At 34.1% G+C, this 25,109-nt stretch overlaps 5 protein-coding genes and 1 non-coding gene across 7 annotated transcripts in view; 2 read left to right on the forward strand and 4 right to left on the reverse strand.

Moving 5' to 3' along the window:
* The window catches only part of LOC140818041 (cation-dependent phenylpropanoid and flavonoid 8-O-methyltransferase 1-like), an 86,653-nt gene extending 65,667 nt beyond the window's left edge, over positions 1-20,986 (reverse strand). The window contains exons 1-6 of one of the 2 annotated variants that reach the window (XM_073177850.1): positions 20,929-20,986; positions 20,235-20,322; positions 20,066-20,145; positions 19,776-19,920; positions 19,556-19,687; positions 18,914-19,245 (exon numbers count right to left, since the gene is read on the reverse strand). In XM_073177850.1, the coding sequence (XP_073033951.1) occupies positions 18,958-19,245; positions 19,556-19,687; positions 19,776-19,920; positions 20,066-20,145; positions 20,235-20,306 (717 nt within the window). In that variant the 5' untranslated portion in view covers positions 20,307-20,322; positions 20,929-20,986 and the 3' untranslated portion in view covers positions 18,914-18,957. Of the gene's footprint in view, positions 1-18,617; positions 19,246-19,555; positions 19,688-19,775; positions 19,921-20,065; positions 20,146-20,234; positions 20,323-20,928 lie in introns of those variants that run through there. The other variant, XM_073177849.1, reaches the window with a different exon arrangement.
* LOC140818146 (asparagine--tRNA ligase, cytoplasmic 1-like) lies at positions 2,320-5,797 on the forward strand. The gene is made up of 6 exons (XM_073178010.1): positions 2,320-2,895; positions 3,783-4,391; positions 4,678-4,931; positions 5,014-5,143; positions 5,245-5,303; positions 5,431-5,797. Exons 1-6 carry the CDS (start codon positions 2,416-2,418, stop codon positions 5,612-5,614), a joined length of 1,716 nt encoding a protein of 571 aa, XP_073034111.1. The 5' UTR covers positions 2,320-2,415; the 3' UTR covers positions 5,615-5,797.
* LOC140818403 (large ribosomal subunit protein eL31-like) lies at positions 6,535-8,675 on the reverse strand. The gene is made up of 3 exons (XM_073178339.1): positions 8,567-8,675; positions 8,330-8,439; positions 6,535-7,009 (listed from the first exon to the last, which is right to left on the reverse strand). Exons 2-3 carry the CDS (start codon positions 8,410-8,412, stop codon positions 6,730-6,732), a joined length of 363 nt encoding a protein of 120 aa, XP_073034440.1. The 5' UTR covers positions 8,413-8,439; positions 8,567-8,675; the 3' UTR covers positions 6,535-6,729.
* On the reverse strand, positions 10,026-15,002 carry LOC140818454 (histone acetyltransferase type B catalytic subunit). The gene is made up of 10 exons (XM_073178406.1): positions 14,868-15,002; positions 14,691-14,732; positions 14,046-14,155; positions 13,232-13,300; positions 12,517-12,555; positions 12,363-12,439; positions 12,167-12,266; positions 11,256-11,331; positions 10,988-11,139; positions 10,026-10,881 (listed from the first exon to the last, which is right to left on the reverse strand). The coding sequence occupies exons 1-10, from the start codon at positions 14,944-14,946 to the stop codon at positions 10,249-10,251; spliced, it is 1,377 nt and encodes a 458-aa protein (XP_073034507.1). The 5' UTR covers positions 14,947-15,002; the 3' UTR covers positions 10,026-10,248.
* On the forward strand, positions 15,089-15,160 carry TRNAP-UGG (transfer RNA proline (anticodon UGG)). Its single transcript has one exon. It is a non-coding gene; the product is annotated as a tRNA-Pro (tRNA).
* On the reverse strand, positions 15,588-18,139 carry LOC140818408 (F-box/LRR-repeat protein At4g29420). The gene is made up of 2 exons (XM_073178346.1): positions 17,541-18,139; positions 15,588-16,903 (listed from the first exon to the last, which is right to left on the reverse strand). The coding sequence occupies exons 1-2, from the start codon at positions 17,992-17,994 to the stop codon at positions 16,011-16,013; spliced, it is 1,347 nt and encodes a 448-aa protein (XP_073034447.1). The 5' UTR covers positions 17,995-18,139; the 3' UTR covers positions 15,588-16,010.
* Positions 20,987-25,109: the final 4,123 nt, after the last annotated feature.

Consider the following 25,109-nt stretch of genomic DNA (forward strand, 5'->3'; position numbering starts at 1 on the left):
ATACATTGATATTTGCTCATTGTTCTTGAAATTTTCATAAACTTGTTCCGAGAACAATGATGAAACTTCACTATCTGGTTTAACTGAAAATTTACCTTAACACTCCACGCGAAAAAAATTGTGTAATCTTGTCTTTTGTAAAGATGTTTTTTGTCTAAGGATGTTGCAAACTTTTAGAAATACATCGATGTATATTCTATAAATTTTCTATATAATTTTTTTTAATAATTTTTAAAATTCAAATAATAATATATGTAATTTAACATTTAAAATATATAAACAATTTTTTTAAGACTTATAAGAAAATAATCAAATTCCAAACAAAAAAATATTAATAAAATTTAAAAGTGGTGTCATACTGATTTTTAACGGTTCACCGATTCATGACACCAGTTCTGACCAATTTGATCGACGGTTATTAGATTTGGTCTAACTGGTTCTATATATATTTTTTAGTAAGAATCTTTTCACAGCCATTTTCCTTCTCCGTGCAAGCTTTGTGTTTGTTTCTTCATTCTTAACAAGCAGGATGTTCAAAAAGTTACAGATCATGATCGGGAATTATCGGCGAGACTATCCAAATTCGGGCTCGGGGAAGCGAGATTTTAAAGTCGCACAGTAGTAGCACTGGCCTGCAAGTTGACAAAAACTTGTGTGAGGTGGTCTCACGGGTCGTATTTTTTGAGACATAACTCTTATTTTGGTCATCAATGAAAAATTATTACTTTTTATTCTAAAAGTATTACTTTTTATTGTGAAGATAAGTATAGTTGACTCGTCTCATAGATAAAGATTCGTGATATTGTCTCACAAGAGACCTACTCCTGCAAATTAATGGTTTCAGGTGAATTGTTGCAGAAAAGCATATAATGATGCCACCAAGTGTTTGATTCCGATTATGGGGAGGCACTAGAATTTTCAGGTGAAGCAACACTGGCCGCTAGAGCCCTTCGCAAAGGAGATTGGTGTGAGAAAACAACACCAATCTCATTGTCGCAAAAAACTGACAGAAGGGATCATACACAAAATGACCGGAAATTTTGGAATTTTCTTATTCAAAGCACAACATTGATCTTGTTAGATACAAATTATCATAGTTTACTTTTCTCAACCAAGAGAATTTGTGCTGCAACTGTGCAAATTTTTCATCAACCGTATATATATATATATATACTATTTTATTAAGTTTGAGATGCTTAGAATAACTAATTTTGGTATCATGGTCTGTTTTAATAATTATATATATTAATAAAATGTTAAAATTTTAATGCAATTTATATGTAATTTAGCGGATATAGTTATTGTTTATGGGGGTTTAGGTTGTAGTTTCAATTTTTATTGAGGTAATTTATTTTTCAATTTATTTTTAAATTTATATATCAAATTATAGTACTGGTCCCTCGCTATTTTTTATAATAATATTTTGATCCTCATTTAAATATAAATCAAATGAATTATAAAAATATTATACGATCACGCAACGCGTGCATGATGCACTAGTTGTTATAAAAGAACAAGGCGTCTCATTTTCCCAGAAAAATTCAAAACCACCTCAAAAAACTATAAAGAGTATATTATATGATACATACATTTGGGGAGAGCACAAGAATTAGAAGAATCGGGTGCAGAAAAGTCTGCGAATGCCATGATATTCAAAGTTCTAGGGAGCCAAAAACTAATTACCGAACAACATCTATCCCCGCCTTATCCATCAACAAATGATCTGTCTCATAAAAACTCATGAGATCATATCATTAAATTGACTCAGGAGATCGTCTGACATAATTTTTGTGTATTTTAAAAATAGGGAAGATGGATATCGACCAATTGGTGACGAGATTCTCCATCAAATATATATATTTTAAGAAAATGTTCTTCATCAATTTGATTTGAAGTAATAAAGGTTAATGAATGATGAGATGTTTATGTTAAAAATAATAGTTTCACTTTATATCCAAAAGTCTAATTTCAATTTGGTAATGCAATCTACATGATTAAATCAATTTTGAATAGTTGAATCTAACGTGCCTAGCATGTATTCTACTAATAATAATATTAAGATGGAAAAATGTTCAACAAAAACTTGTGTGAGATGATCTAAGAGTCGTATTTTGTGAGACGAATCTCTTATTTAGGTCATCCATAAAAAAATATTATTTTTTATGTTAAGAGTATTACCTTTTATTGTGAATATCAGTAGGGTTAACACGTCTCACAGATAAAAATTCGTGAGACTGTCTTACAAATAACCTACTCAAAATGGTGAGGCCAAAATTCATTGTAAATGATGAATCAAACGACCCGTACCCGATTCGCTATATAAAAAGGATCCAAGTAGGGTTTATTGTACTAAAAGGAATTTGTTTGGATTCCCTCGTACTCCTCCGCCAGACAAAACCGAGGAGAAAACGGAAAATGTCAGACGCATCTGCGCCTCCGCCTTTGGATAAGCTCGCCATCAAAGATGCTGGCGTGCGGGAGGCTGAATTCTCTCAACGTGTGTTGATCCGTTCAATCTTGAGTAGGCCCGATATGGGTGCGGGACTGGCGGGGCAGAGTGTCCGGATCGGGGGATGGGTGAAAACAGGTCGGGAGCAGGGGAAGGGCGCCTTCGCCTTCTTGGAGGTGAATGATGGGTCTTGCCCTGGAAATTTGCAGGTGATTGTGGAAGCCGACGTTTACAAGCTAAGCGACGTCGTTTCCACGGGAACCTGTATTCACGTGGAAGGCGAGCTCCATCTTCCGCCCGAAGGTGTGAAGCAGAAGATCGAGCTTAAGGTGAAGAAGGTTATTGATGTGGGTACCGTAGATGCGGGGAAGTATCCGTTGCCAAAGACTAAATTGACGCTCGAATTTCTCAGGGATGTTATGCACCTTCGCCCCAGGACTAACACTGTAAGACCTTACCCCTTTAAACTCATCAAAGATTGAGCGTGGACAGAGGGAAAATGAGATGGAGAATATCTCATTACTTTTCTTACTGAAAGAATGTTAAGCAAGAGTTCTGTACACGAATATATACACAGCTATTTACTCCTACACCTATTAACCGACTAACAAACAATTAACCGCTATATTAACTAATAATCAACTGGCTAAGCTTTATATTAAAGCTAGTATCAAACGTGGGCATACATTTGTTTGATTGGCCGTAGTTGTGTGAGTGCCAAAGAATTTGTAAATCAACAATCTTTTTGGAAATTGGATTATGTGCATGAGGCTCGTTTAGTACATCAGATCAATTAATTTCTGTCTTTGTGATTACATTTCTCCTTGTTTTTGTTATTGTGTGATGGACTTATTGTTTTTGAATTAGAAAAGGAAAGACTATATTTTTAAAAAAAATATCGGGAAAGGCAGGGATAGTGTATCTATAATTTACTCCTTAAATGTGTTTGATCTAGCTATAGTATTTAGTATTGATCAGTGCATATAGATTTCAACCTTCATGTTAGTGATCTGTATTAAAGTAGTGAAGACAATGCTAATGCTTGAACTCATGAATGATGTTTGTTAAGAAATCTCAAATTCGAGGCACATCTGAATTGCTTCTCTAAGGTTATATTTTTTATTTCTGTTTGAGTTGATTGATGTGGAGCTCTATAGTGGCACCAGATTTTGGAATCCTGGATCATTACTTCTTGTTATATCCCTCTTTCTACTTGCATTAATTATTATTTATTTATACCATCCATTACATCCCTTGATAAGATCTACTCACCCTTCGTCTCTCCTGATATTTTCTCACTGGAAGTGTTAGTTACACTCTTTTGGTTGTCTAGATTTCCGCTGTTGCCAGAATTCGCAATGCTCTGGCATATGCTACCCACACATTCTTTCAGAATCATGGTTTCCTTTATGTTCATACTCCTATCATTACAACCAGCGATTGTGAGGGTGCTGGGGAGATGTTTCAAGTTACAACAATAATCTGTGAAGCAGAAAAATTAGAGAAAGAACTGAAAGAGAACCCTCCCCCTTCAGAAACTGATGTGAAAGCTGCTGAACTTGATGTCAAGGAGAAAGGAGAAGTCATTACCCAGCTAAAATCTGCTAAAGCAAGCAAGGAGAAAATTAGTGCTGCAGTCGCTGATCTGACAAAGTCAAAAGAGCATCTCTCAAAGCTGAATGAAAGGTTAAAGCTTGCTGAGAGGTGTAGAGTTAGTGGTGGCCTTCCAAAGAAGGATGGGAAAATTGATTATTCAGAGGATTTTTTTGCCCGGCAAGCATTCTTGACTGTATCTGGACAACTGCAGGTTGAAACATATGCATGTGCCCTCAGTAGCGTGTATACTTTTGGGCCTACATTTAGAGCAGAAAACTCTCACACATCGAGACATCTCGCTGAATTTTGGATGGTGGAACCTGAAATAGCATTTGCAAATGTAGAGGTATGCCACCTGTAAGCTTCTTTATTGAACTTGCATTTGAGTAAAAAATACTTCATCTTAAGATGCAATATATCTTTGCCATTTAAATTGGAACAGCCCTGAAGAAGGTCTTCTTCTGGACAAACAGTCTAAATCTTGATGTGTATTATTTAGCCACGGTATTGAAAGCCTGTACCTCAAACTTGAAGATTTGTGAGCTTTGTGCTCTTGTAATTGGATTTTGATCTTTTTTAGGGTTTAATATGTGGACTGGCATCGGAGTTACATTGATGATTTTCTTTTATAGGACGATATGAACTGTGCAGAGGCATATGTAAGATTTCTTTGTCAGTGGTTGCTTGACAACTGCTATGATGATATGGAATTCATGACCAAGTTTATTGACAAAACTGCCATCCAACGGCTTGAAATGGTTGCAAAATCCAAGTTCCATAGAATAACTTACACAGAAGCAGTTGCCATTCTTGAGGAAGCTGCTAAAGTTAGGAAATTCGAGAATAAAGTAGAATGGGGTATTGATTTGGCATCTGAACATGAAAGGTAATTATCAGTTATTGTATCTTCTCTCCACGCTGCTTGCAGTTTAAGTAGCTGAATTCCTCTCCATTTGACCACCACACAGATACTTAACAGAAGAGAAATTCAAAGCACCTGTTATTGTCTATAACTACCCCAAAGCTATTAAAGCTTTCTATATGAAGGTCAATGAAGACAATAAAACTGTTGCTGCAATGGATGTGCTAGTACCCAAGGTGGGCTCTTGTTCATGATATCTTCCTCATTTAGCATCTGAACCACAATTTCTACTAGCACATCATGAGTATATACTTTAATGGATTCTTGTGTTTATCAGGTGGGAGAACTTGTTGGTGGAAGCCAAAGAGAAGAGAATTATGAAGTTCTCCGAGATAGGTATGAGGAGCTTTATTGCTGTATTCGATTTTCCAATTGCTCCCTCTTTGTTAAGCCAAGATCTCAAGTTAAATTTTTATATTCTGCTAGATCGCTTATATGGATATCAATGATTTCTTTGCCTTAGGATATTGGAATTGGATCTGCCATTAGAGCCATATGAATGGTATCTTGATCTGCGGCGCTATGGTACAGTGAAGCACAGTGGGTTTGGCCTAGGTTTTGAAAGAATGATTCTTTTTGCTACTGGTATGGAAAACATTAGAGATGTCATTCCATTCCCAAGATACCCTGGGAGAGCTGATCTTTGAATTTACACACAGTCACTCACGAGTCCTTCGAATTTTTATATTTATCTAGTTTTACGACAAAGTAGTTTAGCGTAGTAACCATGACAAGAATCTGTTTTGAATGTTGTGAAAAACCTATTTGTTTGAAGGCTTGTTTGGAATCTGAGTAACTTCTTGTTTACCAATTGTTTTTATACTTATTCATCTATCCTAATTTTTTTTCCTGAATTATCGGACACGAATACGACACGGATGTGGATACAGAATTGTCGCATACGACAAAATCTGTGTCGTTGACTTTTGTAGGTTTGACCAATCGGATAAAAGCTAGGATATGCTATGGACATGACGAGAATATGTCTCGGCAAATAAAAATTTCTGAAATCACTCTATGGACATGTATATATCTATATAAATATGTGTGTGTATATATATATATATATATCTACAATTTTTAATATTATATATATTTTAATAATTATCGTATTCTAGTAATATCACGTTTATATTTTTAAAAGTTATTGTATCATCATATACATATCGTATTTGAAACGATATTCGTATCCATCCAACATAGTTATTAACATGCTTTTCCCAGGTGTAATGTTTTATATTTGCCCTTGAATAGTGTTACTGACAATCATGAACGTCTAATTTAATCGAAGAATATTAAATAGGTACAAAAAAAATGTAACTGAAATCATAGACAAGGAGACAGATGAAACTCCTGTTAGATATTTGAACAGAGGACCAAATTTGATCGTCTTATAAAGGGGGAAAAAGAATCTGAGTAACTGGCAACTCTAATATACCTGTTAAATTGGCAAATAAATTTCAAAAATTCATCGTAATCCCATAAAATGGCAGATAAGAAAACGATGGGAAAATTGTAGTAAAAGAAATGTGTATATGTTCAACTAGAAGTCTGCACTTGAGTATGGTGATTCTTGGAAATTATAATAAAAATATACTACGACAGCATATATTTACTTTTTAAATATCCTCAATTGCACAAAACACATAACTTAGTTTAATCATTGATGTCACCATGAAGGAAAATCACGATTTAATACTTGTCTAAGCAGTCTTAAAATAATGAAAATCGTCACATAAAGATTGATACGGCCATTGGTACTCTATTCTTCCTCTTCAACAACCTTGGTACCCAAGCCCTTCAATCCTTCAGCAGGGATTTCTGCAACAGTAACGAGGGAGTACAGCTCTTCCTTGGCATCCTCATCATCATTTCTCTTGCGAGCAATTCGAACTCTGACCCTCCTTGGGACACTTCGAATACCCCTACTCCAAATTTGCTTGTTAAGCTTCACGTCCACTCTCACATCTGTGGTACCCATGGCTTTCTGCGCGAATTTTCTGATCTCTTTGATGGCCTTGGGAGCCTTCTTCTTAAAGGTGCTAATTAACATCCACACAGAAAGAATAGTATCGAAATGACAAAGAAAATATAAAAAAACCAGTATCAATTATAGGCATGGAACTGTAAATATCAGAACATAGAAAGACAAGATTGCTATGTTACAAATCAAGAACGGATGCATGAAGCCAACTATCAGTGGTGAAATGATGTGATAAACATTATAAATGATAAATATATGGTAGCCAAGGTAATCATGAACGGATGTGATCAAGAACGGATGCATGAAGCCAACTATCAGGCTTACATGTATAAGCAAATAGAGAACACAACTTGAGACACTTTAAAAAAAGACATTGCTGATCAGTGATCCCCAATACCACAGCAAAAGCACACCACAACCACATTATGAAGTGTATTATGTACTTACATTGACTACTCCCAGACACATTTCCTGACAACAAATGAAATGAATTCAAACAGTTCCACATTTTTTTACATTAGGCATCTCCAGAAAGCCATTCTAGCCTATATATCAAAAAAATATACACAAGGGTGTATCATGGGGAGGCAGACAGCATAGTTGTCAAATGCGCACAACTCACACTTCAGTGCACTCCAAAGAGCACAAAATAGAGCAGGAGAAACCCTAACATCTTTGCCTTTTGCCCTCTTACGTTTTAATATTTCATACTTGGAAGATGAAAATGATTATTTAGTATTTGATATTTCATGTTTCATATTTTTAAAAATAAATTGATTTTATTTTTACTTTTTAAAAATATTTTATTTATTACGTTCTACTTCAGAGTGCTTTGATGCGCCTTGCGCTTTTGACAACTATGACAAACAATAGTCATTTAACTCAACTAATTATATAATTTAACCTCTGTAAGTTTTTTATAAGCACAAGTTTTGCCTCCCATGTTTCGTGTCATAGGTATAAGTTTTGACTTTCGTCTATCTGTGATCCAATTCGCGGACCCCTTGATTAATATTTTGGTCTTCCAGAAACATAACTCATAGTTTGCACACCCTCTTAGATAAAATACCACATCAATTCTACGCATCCACTCAATTTAAAAAACACCAGTAAACCACAGAGAAGTATCAAAAATAAATTCAGGAAAGCAAACCAGATGAGCTAAAATCATAAGAAAACTCGGGACGCACACCCAGCAGTGCAATTATTTTCAACAAAAAGTAACAAATTCCCAGCCAAAATGGTAAATCAACAAAAAAACCATCAGTGAAACTCACTCGCCTAACTTCTTAACCAAAATCAAATTTTCTCTCAAATCGAGACAACCCAACAGCTTAAAAAAATAACTCAAGGAAGCGATGAACCCTAAGAAACATACCAGCCATGTAGCCTCCTGTGCAGGTTAATGGTATACTCCCGCGTCACCACTTCATCCTTCCTTCCCTTCGTTTTCTCAACCATTTTCTCTCAATCCTACAACTATTACACCTGCAATTGCAACAAATCAGCGAAGAACACAAAACTTCAAATTAGAGATCAATCTAGATAGAAATAGATCAAATTCATATATTAATCAATCAGTTCGAGCGTGTGCGAGAGAAGCTGGAAGGCAAACCTGGAAAGGGTTATGCGGAGGTGGGCGGAATTCAACTATATGAATGATTGGGAGAGGAACTTAAAGCCCTAGTGGCATAAGCTGTAATTGTATTGTTTATAAGAGCTATTAATGTCTTTTCCGTCATAGAGAAATTATAAAATATGAACGAGCAGACCGGCCCACGACCTCAAACCAAGTTGTTATTATTTATATTATATTATTAAATCTGATATTTTAAAGTAATTAATTTTTTATATTAATGATCTATTTTAAAAATTATATATATATATATATACATAAAATGTTAAAAATTTAGTGTAATCACATAGTTTAGCAAATTGAGTGTTTGTATTCTGAACTTCAAGTTGTGTAGGTTCAATTGTTACTTTGTTTTATTTCTCTTTCTTTTTTTGATTTTTTTTTAATTCTTATATTAAAATTACAATGTAGTCTTCAATATTTCTTATAATTACATTTTGAATCTCGTTTAAATATAAATCATATGAATTATAAAAAATATTATACAAACATGCAACGCGTGCGTCGATGAACTAATACTAATAATAATTTCTCACGTAAAAAATGTTAATCATCGAGATTTATTTTTACCTAAAAATATCATTTTCTGATACATTATTTTCAGATGCATTTTAAGAATAACTAAATAAGAAAATTGAAATTCTGGTCTTTGGATTTTGTGATCTTGAGTTTCTATATTTTCAAATTTTTGTTCTATTGCTTTCTTTCTCCTTTATTTTTTTTTGTTTTCGTTTTTTGTTTTCGATTTTAATCATTTATCTGATCTTGCATTGTGGTACTAATACATATGATATTATTTCATCACCATCGATGAAATCAAAGCTAAAATTTACAAAACTAAAAATAGAAGATTAAAAATAAAATTTCATATTTTAGACGATAAAAATCGTAAAAAACCAATATGCCGTAAATGGGTTTTTGAAAAAAGTAGGTAAGACGGCCTTACAAATCTTTATCTGTGAGACAGGTCAATCCTAACGATATTCACAATAAAAAGTAATACTCTTAACATAAAAAATAAAATTTTTCATTATGATCCAAATAGAAGATCCGTCTCATTAATTAATCCGTGAGATCGTTTCACAAGAGTTTGTGTTTTGAAAAATGTGATACATACCGGTTATAATTTTGAAGTAATATATTTTTAATGTGGATGTCTTATTAAGAATATACCGAACAAGTTATTATATATTAGAGAAGAGTGAGGCTCATGTGAGACCGTATCACAGATCTTAATCTGTGAGACGGGTCAATCCTACGCATATTCACAATAAAAAGTAATACTCTTAGCATAAAAAATAATACTTTTTAATGGATGACCCAAATAAGAGATCCGTCTCACAAATACGACCTATGAGACCGTCTCAGGCAAGTTTTTGCCATTAGAGAAATATACGAATTTCATAGCGTGGGATATATTTCCATTATCTAGAAATAATGATAAAATAGGAAATATGAAAGAGGAAAACTTGATATAGCTTTGTTCATAATTCAATGATACCCTTCAATTACTCAACCCACCGGTAAATAATTAAAGGTGAAGAAGGCTGGTGGCAGATAAGAAAGCTGGTGGCAGATCGTTGACGCCTCGATCGATTCTGGTTTTTGTTCTAAAGCAACTACCATTCTCTTAATTCAAAATGACATTGAAACTCTAGGCTTCAAGAGGACACTTTCTCTGCAACTAATTTGATCTCTTTCATCCTAATATCCACTAGTTGCTTTATTTGCTCATCTAAATTTCCCTGATTCTCATCCTTCTCGATCATCGTACCGTCGCCACCTTCCGATTTAAACATAGCAAAGGACATTTCCTGATCAAACTCGGTTGGGATATCAATTAACCGCTTACCTGAGCCTTCGGGTTCTTTCCCAATCACATCAGCCTTCACACGATTTGAAACGATGGTCATGTAGTTCTCCATGTACTTCTCTATGGGATTTAGGCTAAGGTAGATGAGAATCTCCCAGCACTGAAGAAACTGTCGTTTGTTAATTTTCAAACTTTCTCTGACAGATTCAATGGTACTCTGTGAAGGTCCACATCGAATTGGCTGGCTGTTTTTTGACAAGTTTTTGTGCTTCAACAATGAAACAAGCGGATCAAGTGAATTATGGATTGGCTCAAAATCAAGCAGGCGCTGCACATCGATGCAGGTTCTCACGTGTTGAAGGGAATCCACTGGTTCTTCAACAGTTAGGTCATAAGCATTTTCTGATATTGCAACATTGTTGAGCACTTTGAGAAGAGTACGACCATAACCCTTTCGTTGGTAGGGAGGTACGATTAATACCTGTCAGCAACAAATTCATCCTATTTACCAGTCTATGATGGTGAATTCACCAATTGTTTATTATTCAAAACACAGACAAAAGCTATATATAAAAAAAGACACAAACCTGACCAAGACGTAGCCTCATGCCATCAGGGTATCGGTGAAAACGATAAACAGCTGCAAAGCCAAGCAACGTGTTGTCACTATCTTGTTGACCCTTTCTAACTAGCACATATATTTGCCAGCTTGGATCAGTGACATCAATAGGATTACTACCTGAGTCAATAGCAAAATAATAAAAGTCAACATGTTCCAGTGGACAGCAATTAGTACTATATACCAGAGGTAACTCAAATTATTTTGCATGAAACAAAACAGATAAAGACAGTCACCATCAACAAGAAGAAGAACGAGCGACACTAATCGGCAATAAAGAGGCCCCACTGCAGTACCACCAACCCGGTAAACCTAAAATAATGAATCAGAAACAACAAAATCAAGAGAGAAACTCGGATCCTGAAACATAATAGATAGATCCATAAATGATGATGTTTCTCTTCAGTAATATAGAGAACTCTCAATTCGAACCATAGTCGTTTGAAAATAACAAACTGAAGGAGAAGTGGAGAGAGTGCTCTCTTGCAAAGATTGGTAGCATAGGTCAAGTGCAATAAGTCGCAAGAGCAGGAGAAAATAATATGCAGAGAAAAAAACTCTTTTCAGGTGGAATAAAGCTGCCTAATAATCAAACTATTTCATCTAATATTGTAAAAAGAGAAGTCCTTGTAGAAATATAACGATGATTTGATGACATTTATAACCATTTGCTAGACATTTTCTCGCCCATTGAAGCGACGAATGATCATCATCATGTAAATTTTGTTTTTAAAAACCTAATCTTCATCGCATAGACCATGGTGTCAACACTTTTCTGCACTGAGATAGCGGCAATAAAAAATAATAACAACGTAAAGACATTCTTAACAGCTGCCATAAGAGTACTACACAATCAATTCAAAGGCAAATCACTTATAAATTGCGATAAAATTTAACAGTCATGATCGATGAATGGAGTTTGTGGCTCAAATAAATCCTCATCAAGCAGAAATATTCAAAATGTTTTGGATTGGAACTACATCACAAATATACACAGGTACACAATATTACGCCACAGTAACACAGGAATCATTAAGGTAATCATGGAGAGAGCATTTTATTTTAATTTTAGGCAGAATGATATGCTAGAATAACACATTTTATTATTGCACTGACGTGATGAGGATCAATGAAGAAAAGTACTCACATCAACATTACCATGCTCTTCTTTCGGATGACTCTTGGAGTTGCCTTTGCAGTTATTAGAAGCATTGTTTTGCAACACTTCTGCACTTGAGACAATATTTCTAAATGCATGAAAGGTGGAAGATACAAAATTAGAATATAACAATTCATAAGCAGCAGCATACATGAAATTCCTTACGGGAAAGGATTCTACGTACTTTACATAATTGTATTCCGTTGAAAATGTTTTAAGGAAGTCATCCTTCTTCTCAATGAGGTTCTCAGCAAATATATTCTGTCATGAATAAAGTACATATTTGAGTTATATACATGAGTTTCATAGAGAAGATCAGGACTTCTCAAACAACATACCTGAAGAGACGACTTTAAATCTGTTATTCCCTTGCCTCCCTGATAAATATCGACAGAAATGGTCAATAGAATGTCAAGAGGGAACATACATCAACTGAAAATGCCTGACATATTAGCAGCTAAAACTTAGATTTCCTTACCACAAATCATTTGGAAGTTATCGTGTGGATTGTGGAATTGTCACATATAATTAAGATCTTGATTTCATGAAAAAAAAGCCACATGGATAAATATAAAATTTTTGCAGAATGAACTGGAAAAATCATCAATCATCAAAACTTTCTAACAGAACTCGATAAAAGAGATAAGGAACGCATACCAAGTTATTATATAGGAAGATGGGGAAACGGAAAAGAGATACAAAATAATCTAGATAAAATGTTGGAATGAAGTCAAAAGCTTCATTAATTCCACTTGTTTTAACTACATGTTCTTTTTCAACAAACTGAGTCCAACGACAGCTAATATAATGCAAGATAACTCTTAAGTGGACACCATTATAATGTATCATGTAAGAGATTCAAATTTAAACCATGTGTTTCTAAAATTTAAGGGAAAATTCAAAATGAAATCTACCATGTTGTAGACCATCAGGGAAGCAAAGAAACAAAGACAGGATAGATTAGAGCACAGCAAACAGTTGCTCATCTAGAGAGCACATCTAGAGAGCAGCTACCAATTTATTAAGTTTTACCATTAGTAAGTAAACACTTACATCTGACGAGCTGTCAAAAGAAATATCTGCATATGAATGAAAGGATACGCTGCTAATCCAAACACTGATCTGCAAATTAAAGACAGGAAAATTAAACATCCAAGAAGACCCAATTAGATTAAAAAAAAAATCATAGAGACCAAGCATGTGATTCCTGACGGCCAAACAAACCTTTTTATATAAGATGTAAATAGCAATACATCACAGAATGTTATATGAAGTTTATCCAACTCTGCAATCCTATTATCAACAGTTGCTTTTGCTAAGAAAGTGCCAAGTGAAACAATGTCTGTAGATAATATTTTGGCATGGTCCAGAATGCTTCCAAATCGTATGGCCCAACATGGCTTAAAAATTCATTAAACCAAATACCGTGCCCTCGTGCTATGATATAAAATCCAAACTCATCTCGAAAATAAGGAATAGAATGATCTTGCAATACATCTTTATAACAATGTGGATTTAGTGAAAACACAGACAAAAGTAAAATGCATTTGAATAAAATAAGACCATCTAATTTATTTTCTTATACACTGCATGGATACTACAAGAAAGGCTCTAATTTTTTACTGAGAAAAAATTAGCAATCAATCCTTTTTATCCAAAGATAATCTCAACTCCAATGATAAATATGTATGTCCCATCGCCAAACAGGCCACAACCATAAACAAAAAAGCAATAAAGAAATCACAAACATGGACAGTGGGAAGAGGACAGACAAGTCTTATGCTTAGGGTAAAGAAACAAAAGTAAAATTATGAACTTTAAGATTGGATTTAGAAAAAACAAATAAAAAATAATTCCAACAGAATACCTTCAGACCCTGGTAACCATATATTCTACCATCTGTCTCAAAGAAATGGTTTAAGTCAACTGGCTCGATTTGGAAACTGTCTGGGGAATCTACATCCTCCTTGCTCGACGCTACAAATAAAAGTAATAATTAAAAAGCCTTGTAATAACTAAAAGGAATAACCAAAATTTCAAGGCCTCACGTTCGATAGCTGCTATCATAATAAGTAGAAGTTCTTCAAATTTCTCACACAATAAGCAACCCAACTGACTAAATATTTTTAAAGAAGCAATGTCTAGTATCCCTCCCTATAAACTAGTGTATTCTAAGATTTCAAGAGCATTCGGTGGTCCAATTTGCGTACCACTTTGAGGGGTTCAATGATAAACAGAAAATTTATATGATAACTTGTCAATAGACAGGATAAAGCTACTCGGTTCAAACTAATAAGCTTCCATGCTAAATAAGAAACTCATAAAATAAGTTAACTTAACTTTTAAAACCCATAGCTACAAAATATTACTCCTTATTCAACTTAGATTCCAAAAGACACAACTAAAAATCTGATCATTCCGAACAAACAATCTTAAGAAAAAATGTATAAAACATACAGTACATAAACCGACAAATTAGTAAAAAAAAAATCAATAATCAGGAAACAAGTACCCAAATAAATCTTGATGCACTCGTTGGCTTCGACTCCAGCATCTGTACAGAAGAAATTGAAAAGAAATATGAGAAATGTAAAAGGAAAAATCCCGAAGCTACACTTCTCAGTGCGAGGAAAAGAATAATTCAACCACAAAAGGAGAAAATATAAAGCATCAGACAAAATTCACCTACCAGCTTTGGAGAAACCGACGCGACGCCGCTTCTTTTGGTCGGAAATTGGATCGGAGGAAGAGTGGTGCTTCGTTCCCATTTCGGAGATTAGGGCTTGCCTGTGGAGCGGGAAATAGGAGAGGCGGGAAATTAACAGGAGCGGCAATGTACCAAGAAATATTTTACACAAGCCCAAATCTTATTTATTTAAATATTATAATTTGAGAAAGCTGAGTAGCACTGGGCGTTTGGTCTAGTGGTATGATTCTCGCTTTGGGTGCGAGAGGTCCCGAGTTCGATTCTCGGGACGCCCCTTCATTTTTGACCCAGTCCGAAAAATAAGCTACTTTCCAAAACATAATTTCCTTCACAAAATCAAAATCTCTATCTGATTATTTATATCATTTCGCCAACTTTAAACAATTACTTTATAGTTGCAAACTATAAAGAAGTTGATAGGAACCAAGGAGAATTTTATTTTTTCAACAAATTTACATACAAGGAAGCAGGCAAAACACAAATCAAATCACATATTCTCTGATCTCTCCATGCTTCTCTCCTTCCTCTCATTCGTATTAGGAACATGTAGAAGATATAATACGATTTGTCCTCTTTCAAGCTCGATTTACAATCTAAAATATTTGAATGAATCATTATTCGAATTACGAATAATTATAGTTTTACTTATAATGTCATAAGGGAAACCCAACAATAAACGCTGCAGTGAATGATGATCGTGGGTCAAAAACAGTCCTTGGCAACCAAGCCAAGGGTTTCTCAATTCTTAGTGTCAGCTCAAATGATAATAGACAATAACATTAGCTATCCATAGTTGGCAACACTCTGCCCGCTGTAGTCATGGATATGAACCGAATGGAACATAAAATTTAAATTATTGATCAACACCACCTTCATTTGATAGTACAGACGCGATTTCTCAGAGAGATGTATATTCCCTTATCGAGAAGTTAAAAACCACTAGATTATGTACAACAATTTCTCCATTCAAGTTACATGGCACACACAATTGACTGATCGGATAAAACTATCTTGTTCTTTGTTCCATGATGCCAGTTTCACACATTATGGCAAACACAGCAAGTATAAAAATCGCCTGGATATGGCAAATAATTTACTTTTGAGGAAGCTTCGAGAGGTAGGGTACTAGATGCTATCACATATCCAAGCATCTTTGGTTCCGTCCTTCCACATTCCCCATTTCCAGTTCACTTTAGAGGAATAGGCCATACACCTCCAAATAAGGCTGCTGGTGACAGTAGATACAACATCCCGATGAATAAACATTGCCATGTAAGAGATGTTACTGCAATTATCCAATATAGAGAAAATTGTGGACAATGTGACCTCAACATCGTTAACTGTTAAATACGCAGTGATTTCTTTCACATCTTTCATTTGAGTTTTGGTCTCTGAACCTCCACGGATATGATACATTTCGAACTCGGACCAAACACCAGCTGTCAACGTGAGAGAACCCACATTTGGAAACACACAAAGCAATGACTCGACAATGGACTTGGTAACTCCAACCGGCACTTCCCACTTTGTCGAGACAACCGTTAGATTCTTAACACTTCTTCCAAAAGGAAACATAACAAGTAGGTTGCGCAGCGCGGTAGATTCAAGATGAAGCTTTCTCAAATCAGCTAGTTCTTTCACTTTGAAACTGCCAGCTCCCTCTATGGAAAGATGCAAGTCTGATAACAGTGGAGTCTCGATAAGAAGAACATGTGGCTTCACGCATTTAAGTTTGAGCTTCACAAGGTTTGGTGCAATTATCGTAATAGACATTGGAGCATTAGACAATGTCCAGCAAAATGTTTTCAGTTTTATGAGATGGATCTTGGGATCTTTAAGTCCTCCAACCCCAATTAAATTGAGAACTTGCACTGAAGGGAAACATTCGTTCACCTTCTCCAAGTTTTCATCATCCAATCTTATAAATTCGAGAGTCAATGTTGTGAGATTTGGCATAGGAATTACAAAATCTACAGAGAGCCATGCATTCTTGATCTCTAACTCAACGAGGTTAAGACCTGCATCGACAGAACTCTCATCACATCAATCAACCTGTTGCAAAAATGAGCATTTCCAGAAATAGAATACTCCTAGGACAAAATTTCAAGCTACATGTATGTATAACGATCAAGCTCCACGACCCAGCCAGACAAAGTATTAAAAATTCAAGCACTTTTGATTAATCACTCTAGAAGATGCTGCGATTGTAATTTTAAAAGCAGTATGATTAGCTCATGCAATCACATGAAAACTTAAAATTTAACAGAGACACAAATCTTAAACTCAAAATCCAATGAAATTGCGGTAGTGTGGATGAGTTTGATCAAGGTGAATGGATTATATTTGGGTGGATAGATTTGATCACGCACACTGTCTTTGTACATTTGAAACCATCACAATTATTATTCAAGAATTTGAAATCAATGATTTCAAACAACACCAACCCCAAATGATCTTCCAATCGCAATATATACTACAAAGCAATCCATGCAGCAAATAATTCACAAATACTACAAATTGAGCCTATTATCAAAAGTGAATTTCATGGAATCAAGTTGCCATATGAACCGTCGACCAAAACGACAGTATCAATAGCATAACATTGCCAAAAAAACACACAAAATTAAGTTTATGTAAAGGGTAAATTCAGCTCACAATAAGCAGAAATGCGGGAGAGCACGTCCGATCGCCGCCAGCAGGATTGCACCCAAAAATCTGATATCGACACCGATTTCAGATGCCCGCATACTTTAGGCAGCCAAGAATTCACAAAATTAGCTTCAGTCAGAAACAAATCATCCTCCTCGTCTTCAACATCGTCGTACGAAACAAGCCGCAGAGGCTTCTCGACACCGATCGAGACGCTTTCCACGGTCTTCAAATCGGAAATCAAATTATTGAACACCAATTTAAAAGGGGTCATGAAAACACTGGTCGGAGGAGATCGGGACTTGGCGTAGCGGAGGTAGGAGCACTGGAGATTCACCGATCGGATCTCCGGCGCGAGAGAATTGAGGGTCTTCGAGGCGACCCGGCATCGAGCCAGATCGGCCGAATCGCTAAGCCTGTTCAGGATTTCGAGGAGGAGAGGTGGAGGGAGGTCGTCCATGGAGTTCGGAAGGTTCGCTACGGAATCCTGATTCTGTACGGCTTCGTCGAACTTGAGGATGATTATTGTGCTGCTGATGGTTGTACCTTTTCAGACAACATTGTTGTACTCAGCTTACAAAAAATTGGTTTAACCCATTAATAACCATGACACATCGTCTATAATAAATGATTTACAAAATTCAAGTTAAATAGTGTGTGTATATTTTAAGAGATTCGATTGGAAATAAAATTGTCAAAACGGATTAGCAGGACAAGTCGCTCCGTAACTTGCCCCAACGTGTTATTTGCAGGGTGAGACGAGCCAGTCAGTCATTTGGACATGATGATATATTTATTGTCAACTCAATCCATCTATCTGGAAAGATGAAGTGTGTCAATTTATCAATTTTTAGTTATATTTTATTGATTGAAGGTGATTGTCTCCAATCATTTGGCTGGACGGAGTGGTCAACCCATCATTTGAGTGAGTTAGGAAATTGTTAACTCAATTTCTCTGTTTGACGGACAACCAAATTGATGAACCGGACTCATTTCCGAATTCAATTTGAAAATATATTTGAAATGAAAGTAAAAAATATACTAGAAAAACAAATGGATTTCAATTCCTTTATTACATTTTTAGCCAAATGGATACAATACATTTGAAATGTAATTCACGTATCCAAATGGACAACCGAGGATAGAACATCTATCTTGCTCATGCAGTGATGCATCAAGTTAATTCAATAAGATTCACGGATATTCAGGCTAATCCTAGCATGTCGTTTCAAGAACAGTAAAAATCATCGATAAGATATTCAAATCAAATCGTAAAAAGAATTAAGAAGAAATAAAATATATAAATTTCAAAAAAGTAAGAGCTAATCCATGTTCAAAGTGGAGGGCGATGTGATGAAACAGAACATAAAACTTCCGACTTCGCCAACGAGGGCATCATCATATCCCTCTGTATAAACTTCTTCTAAAGTCGCCGGCAAATAGTAATTCCGTCACCAAGAACAACTTGAGAAATTTGCACACGAGTATCAGCCGCAAGGTATTTATTGAACTCGAGGGTAGGATTCCACATGGCCAACCTGTCCGCGGGAACAGAGCCCTCAGGCATTGCAACCGTCCCTCCCCAGAGCGTGTTATCATAGATAACAATACCACTGGGTTTCAAAAGAACTAGTAATTTCTCGTGGTAATTCGCATAATTGTCTTTGTCTGCGTCGACGAAAGCAAAGTCGAAAGTGCCATGGTTATCAGGCTGTATCATCAAAAAACATAAAAAAAAAACTGAGAACTTAGGAGTTCACATGAAAATTGCAGTGATAAACTTTTGACCTACTCTCTTGAACAGGGTCAGGGTGGATTCAGCTGTCCCCATCTCACATGAAAATAAAACTTGAAACTTTCATATGTAACTTCAGAATTAAATTACCCCCTTCCACGCATTCACTAGGTCCACCCCTGAGTAGGGTGGACTTAGAAAGTATACGAAACGACTCTTATTTTTTTAAAAAAAGAGGTAAATTTGATTCGAGAGCAGGCCTAAAATTTAGGCAACTCTTTCTTACATCTTCTAACAGTTTATCAAGGACCGGAAGAGCCTCGGACTCAATAAAATTGATCTTGTGCTTGACCCCGGCCTTTTCAATAACAGGTAACCCAATCTCGTAACTGCTCCGATCAAGGTCTATGGCCGTAATCTGCAGCACCGTATTTAACTCGATAAACAACTGGATGATAAAAATTAGATTTATCATGGAAGAAGCGTGACAGAAAGTTTTCTGCTACCTTTCCATCATCAGGAATTGTAAGGGCAGTTAGGAGAAGGGAATATCCAGTAAATACTCCAATTTCAATCGTCTTTTTCGCATTAACTAACATTAAGAGCATGGCCATAAGTTGGCCTGCATCAGGTGCCGTACCCATGAATGCCCTATGATGACAATGATACAGAGACGTTATGCTTTTAATTGTACAATCGATCGAGAAGAGTGACAAATGAAGTCTTGAGCTCACATGTGTGTGACTATGACAACTAACTTGAAGACATGGAGCAAGATGTGGACAGAAAAGTATACCAAGGATGATTAGCAGTGATGGCTCGAAGCTCCTTTAGAAATTCCGATTCAAATGGATACACACTTGTCTCCAGTATATACTATCTCACGCCAAAAAGAGGAGTAACTAGTAGTGCATGAAACAAAACTAAAACAGGACAATTTACAAGTAGGATCGATGAAACAGTACCTCGTACAGATCAGCAGTTTGCAGCAATCCTTTATCAACGAGAGACGTTGTAGCCTCTGCCTTATCCTCCATCACACTTTTTCAAAGCCTATTCGGACAATGGAATAAGAAAACTTGAATTTTTCTTATGTTTCGAAAGTAGTCCCATAAAATGAGATATTAAAGACAAAACAACGGATTCTAGCGAGAGAACCCTTTCTCGCTCATGGATTTTCATACTTGCTACATATGTGAGAAACAACGCATGCATTTCAATAATAAAAATATAATAACAATAAAAAGAAACAGCCATCTTAGAAACACATGTTTGAAACCCTGAATAAAAACAATAAATCCTGGAAAATGGATATAGATTCAGCTAATTTGTAACAGCATTTCGGAGACTGAGATTAAAAATTACTCGCAATTGGTTTTTTACACGTTGATTTTCTTGAGGTGTCTGCATCTTCACACATCAAACAATTACCCAAGAAGGAACAAATCCTGTACTCCTAAATTTAAATAAATCGTCTAATTTCACCATAATTGATACACGATCCGGCAAAAAAAATAAATTGAAGGGGAAAAAAACACAGAGCTGATAATAATTGGGCAAACGATAATATTTCGACATCAACTCAGAAAATCAATTCGAAAAACGCAGCATGCAACATATTCTTCGATAAAGAGTAGAAGGAAAGAGCTAGGGAGGCACCTGAAGAATGCTCGCAATGCTCGATCGAAAATGTCGCCAACTTTGAAGTGCTGTCGCCTGTTGGGATCTTCTGAATGTTGGCTGCACACGTGTATATAAATACATTGAATTTAATTTAGAAATTATAGTTTAAAAAATATTTAAAATTAGTATAAATGGTTTTGACGTATGGATATGGATAAAATGCGTTTGGTTTAAAAAAAATATTTTCAAAAGTGATTTTTTAAATTATCTTTCGAAAGTATTTTTTTATTTTAAAATTCTTTTAATTTTGCATTTTTATAAAGATATAAAAAGCATTTTTTTGTTATAAAATATGTTTGGATGTGTATCATTAAAATGTTTTTTTAATGAATTATTGATATATATTTTTCTATTATACTTTTAAACAATTGTGTTGGGTGCAATAATTGTTTTTATAGGATATAACAATTGAAATGTAGTGTTCGAGTTGCTGTATGGTTTCAGAGATTTGAATTGTATCGTTAACACCAGTTATAGTTTTTAGTAAGCAGCAATCGCTCGATCTTACAATTGGTATTAGAGACGATGTCATATGTATGAATATCATTAATTGCAAATAATGAAATTATTGAAGAAAAGATTGTTGTTTGTAATAATTATTTATGCTAGATAGAGATATTGAAACGTGGTGTTTGAGCTGCTGTACTGTTTAAAATATTTGAATTGCATCGTTACCTCTAACTATAAATAAACAAGTGAGAATAATATATTAAATTCATATCTAGTGGCGTAGCCACATGGTAAGACACTCGAGTTCTAACCCGGATGACCCAATTTTTTAAAAAACTATATGTAAATTTTGAATTAATATGATATTAGTTCGGATACATCAATTTAAAATAATAAAAAAATTTAGAGTTTAAAATTCTAATTCGAGTAAAACTATATTCCTGACTCCGTCAATGTTCATATCATGACAACATGCATAGATATTGAAAATCTTGATATAAAAAAAATAGTAACTGTAACTTAAGAGAGAGAATCTTAAAACTCAACGGACAATACATCGTGCAATGAAAATAAAAAAATTATGGGGATATGTAGAATGGTGAAATAGGTTGAGGGATTGGAGAAATGACAGGTACTGTATTGTTTTGATTTTCGTTATTGAATAGCTCTTTAAATACTAAAAGTTATAAATTTAGGCTTTTGGAAAAACACTAATTTTAACTTAGTTAAGTGTTTTTAAGCACCAAAAAGCCCATCCAGCAAATATAAAATTATAAAGTACTATTTTTTTTTTGAAAAAAAAAAACAAATTTCTTATTGTAGCTTTTGAAATCAAACGTATTCTAAATTGAAAAGTACTTTTGTTTTTATTTTTAATTAGAATCAAAAGTAAAAAATGTCATAAATTTTAGTTCCTAAGTGCTTTTTTAATTAGAACCATAAGTCAAAAATGCCATAAATTTTAGTTTCTAAGTGCTTTTTTAAAATATTGATTGTAACCAAATAATATGTTTTTAAGCAAAATGTTTATTTTAAATACATGTTTTTGGTTGGTTTTTCTAACCAAACACACTAGACACATAAGTATTTTTTTTATAATTATAGTCATCGAGAATGATGGCGTCATATTATATAAGTCGGCATCAATACCACATCTGAAAATGAGTAAAATTGCAAAAAAATAATAGCAAATTAAGACTGAAATTTTATAATATAAAAAACCAAAATCCAAGGAAAACATATCATAAAATACTGCAATTTTCCCTAAATATATTGTTGGAGTAGATTTATAAAAAAAACTTTTGCTAAAGAAAGTAATATATTGTTGGATATTTCTTTTATTAAAAAAAAGAAGATGTTGTTTCAAGATTATAATTCTTAAAATTTATTTTATGGGAATGGATCGAGAAATGTGAAGTAAGTTTAGTTATGTTTATATGATATTTTCTACTACTATACATACAATATCATGTCAAAATGTATTAGGCTATTTATTGATCAATCTTTCAAGACTGTGTTCTTAACTCATCATTCTTAAAAATAAATTTTGCAAACTGACCATAAGCTGACGATCAGATTTTCAATACTAAATCGATATTTTGCATATTTGGTAACAAAACTGATACACGAGGTTATTAGAGTTAATCAATTCGATCATAAGATATGAATAGTGTCATAACATTATGTCCAATGAATATAAGAAATCATATCATTTTTTCATGTGATGTAATGTATTTAACAACGTGAAAAAATACACGAGATCCATTTACAATCATTGCATTGAGTGTTTGAATATGCATAAATAGACTATTTGATAAACACAAAACATATATATATATATATATATATATATATATATATATATGTAAAAAAAATTTAAAATTAAAAATAAAAATAGATTTATATAAGTATAAAAACTTAAAATTTGTATTAGAAAAAAATTCAAAATCACAAAATTTTGAAAAGTGTAAAAAGGTAAGTCAAATATAAATAATTAAACATCATAAAAAATAAAAAGAATTATATGATATGTGGGGTAGAAAAATAAAATCATGATGTTACACCATGACATCAAGTTCTATTTTCACTAAGGTAATTTGTTTTTGGCTTATGCTTTGATTAGTTGTGCATGGTAAACAGTAAGCTAATGTTTTGATAGCACCAATCTAGTTGTTCAATTCACACATAAAAAATATGGTAAATTGCTCATAAATTTCCAGACCCAAATTCAACTTTACCCAAACTCCCTACACCTCAAAACCTTTCTTTAAACTCCCTAATACCTTAAAATGGACAAAAATACCATTATTCTTATTTTAAATTTAATTGATCCTCACGCTTTCCAAATGGTATCAGAGCGAAAGGTTAATTTATTTCAAACACAAATTTTATTATTATTAGTAACTAATTGTATGAGAAGGAGAATTTTGAAAAAATTATGAATCCGAACTTCGGTTCGAGAAAAATAATTTACAAGGAATATTTCAATATTTTGGAATATAAACAAGTGCATCTAACTATTGTTAGATATCAGAAACAGAAAGGGAAGCTACTGCACCCACAGGTAAAATCTCAGGTAAACTTATGATTCAAACAAATAAGTTTCTGGAGATAGTTCCAGATTCCTCTAAGTTCTCTTCAGATCTTAGGAAAATTCAGAAGACAGTACAAAATTATGGCAATATGCTATATTTTGTACCTCAACGAGTTGAGAAAATCCTTGAAACTCAGGAAGAAATTCTTGGAATATTAAAGAATATTCAAACAGGAATTTAAAAACTAGAACAACAATCAAGTTCTAGTAAAAGAACTTCAGGAGGATGGTTACCACCCTCATTTGGTATCGAACATTTGTTACATCAGCAAGGGAAGACCAGAGTGGTGTCAAAACATTTGACTAAAGAAGAAAAGATGATCAATCTAATTAAGTCTGTCTCAGAAAAGAAATTAATCTGATGACAACTTTAGAAATGATTGGTTTGGTGGATCTACAAAAGCTTGCGGAATCTTTCGCAAATCTCAAAGTAATAGATCTAAAGATGAACACAGCAGTAGGTGAAACACCACTTGCTATAACTTGGTCATCTTCTCAGGAACCACCAAGGAAAAATATGGAAGTATTTAATAATCTGTATGAACAAGCAAACAATCATATATATTTTGAACGGATGGAGTATTTAAAACTTGATTTTTTTTTTTAAATAGGATATAATTTGATTTCTCTAACAACTCAATTTTATTCCAAACTCTCTACTAATTTGTTCAAACTTATCTTCAACTTTTGATACAAACACAAAATTTTGAATGGGTCTAACGCGAGACTGTCTCACGGATCTTAATCTGTGAGACGGGTCACTATATTCACAATAAAAAGTAATACTATTAGCATAAAAAATAATATTTTTTCATGGATAACCCAAATAAGAGATTCGTCTCACGAATACGACCCGTGAGACCGTCTCACACAAGTTTTTGCCCAAAATTTTTCTTGATGAAACCATATGTTCTAACAAACTTCAATTTTACGTTCAGCTTTCAAGAGTTTAATCGAACAGCAATTGCTAAGCATTATATATTCTTCATAAATCAAATATTTGACTTCACAAAATAAACACAAAAAATTATCCAAACAAAAATACTCCGTTGGATCATATTTATAGTACTTATCTTTAAAAATATTTTTATTTTTTATAAATGAAAAAAATAAA

Source organism: Primulina eburnea, chromosome 17 (genome assembly GCF_022965805.1).
Source record: "Primulina eburnea isolate SZY01 chromosome 17, ASM2296580v1, whole genome shotgun sequence".
Classification (NCBI taxonomy): domain Eukaryota; kingdom Viridiplantae; phylum Streptophyta; class Magnoliopsida; order Lamiales; family Gesneriaceae; genus Primulina; species Primulina eburnea.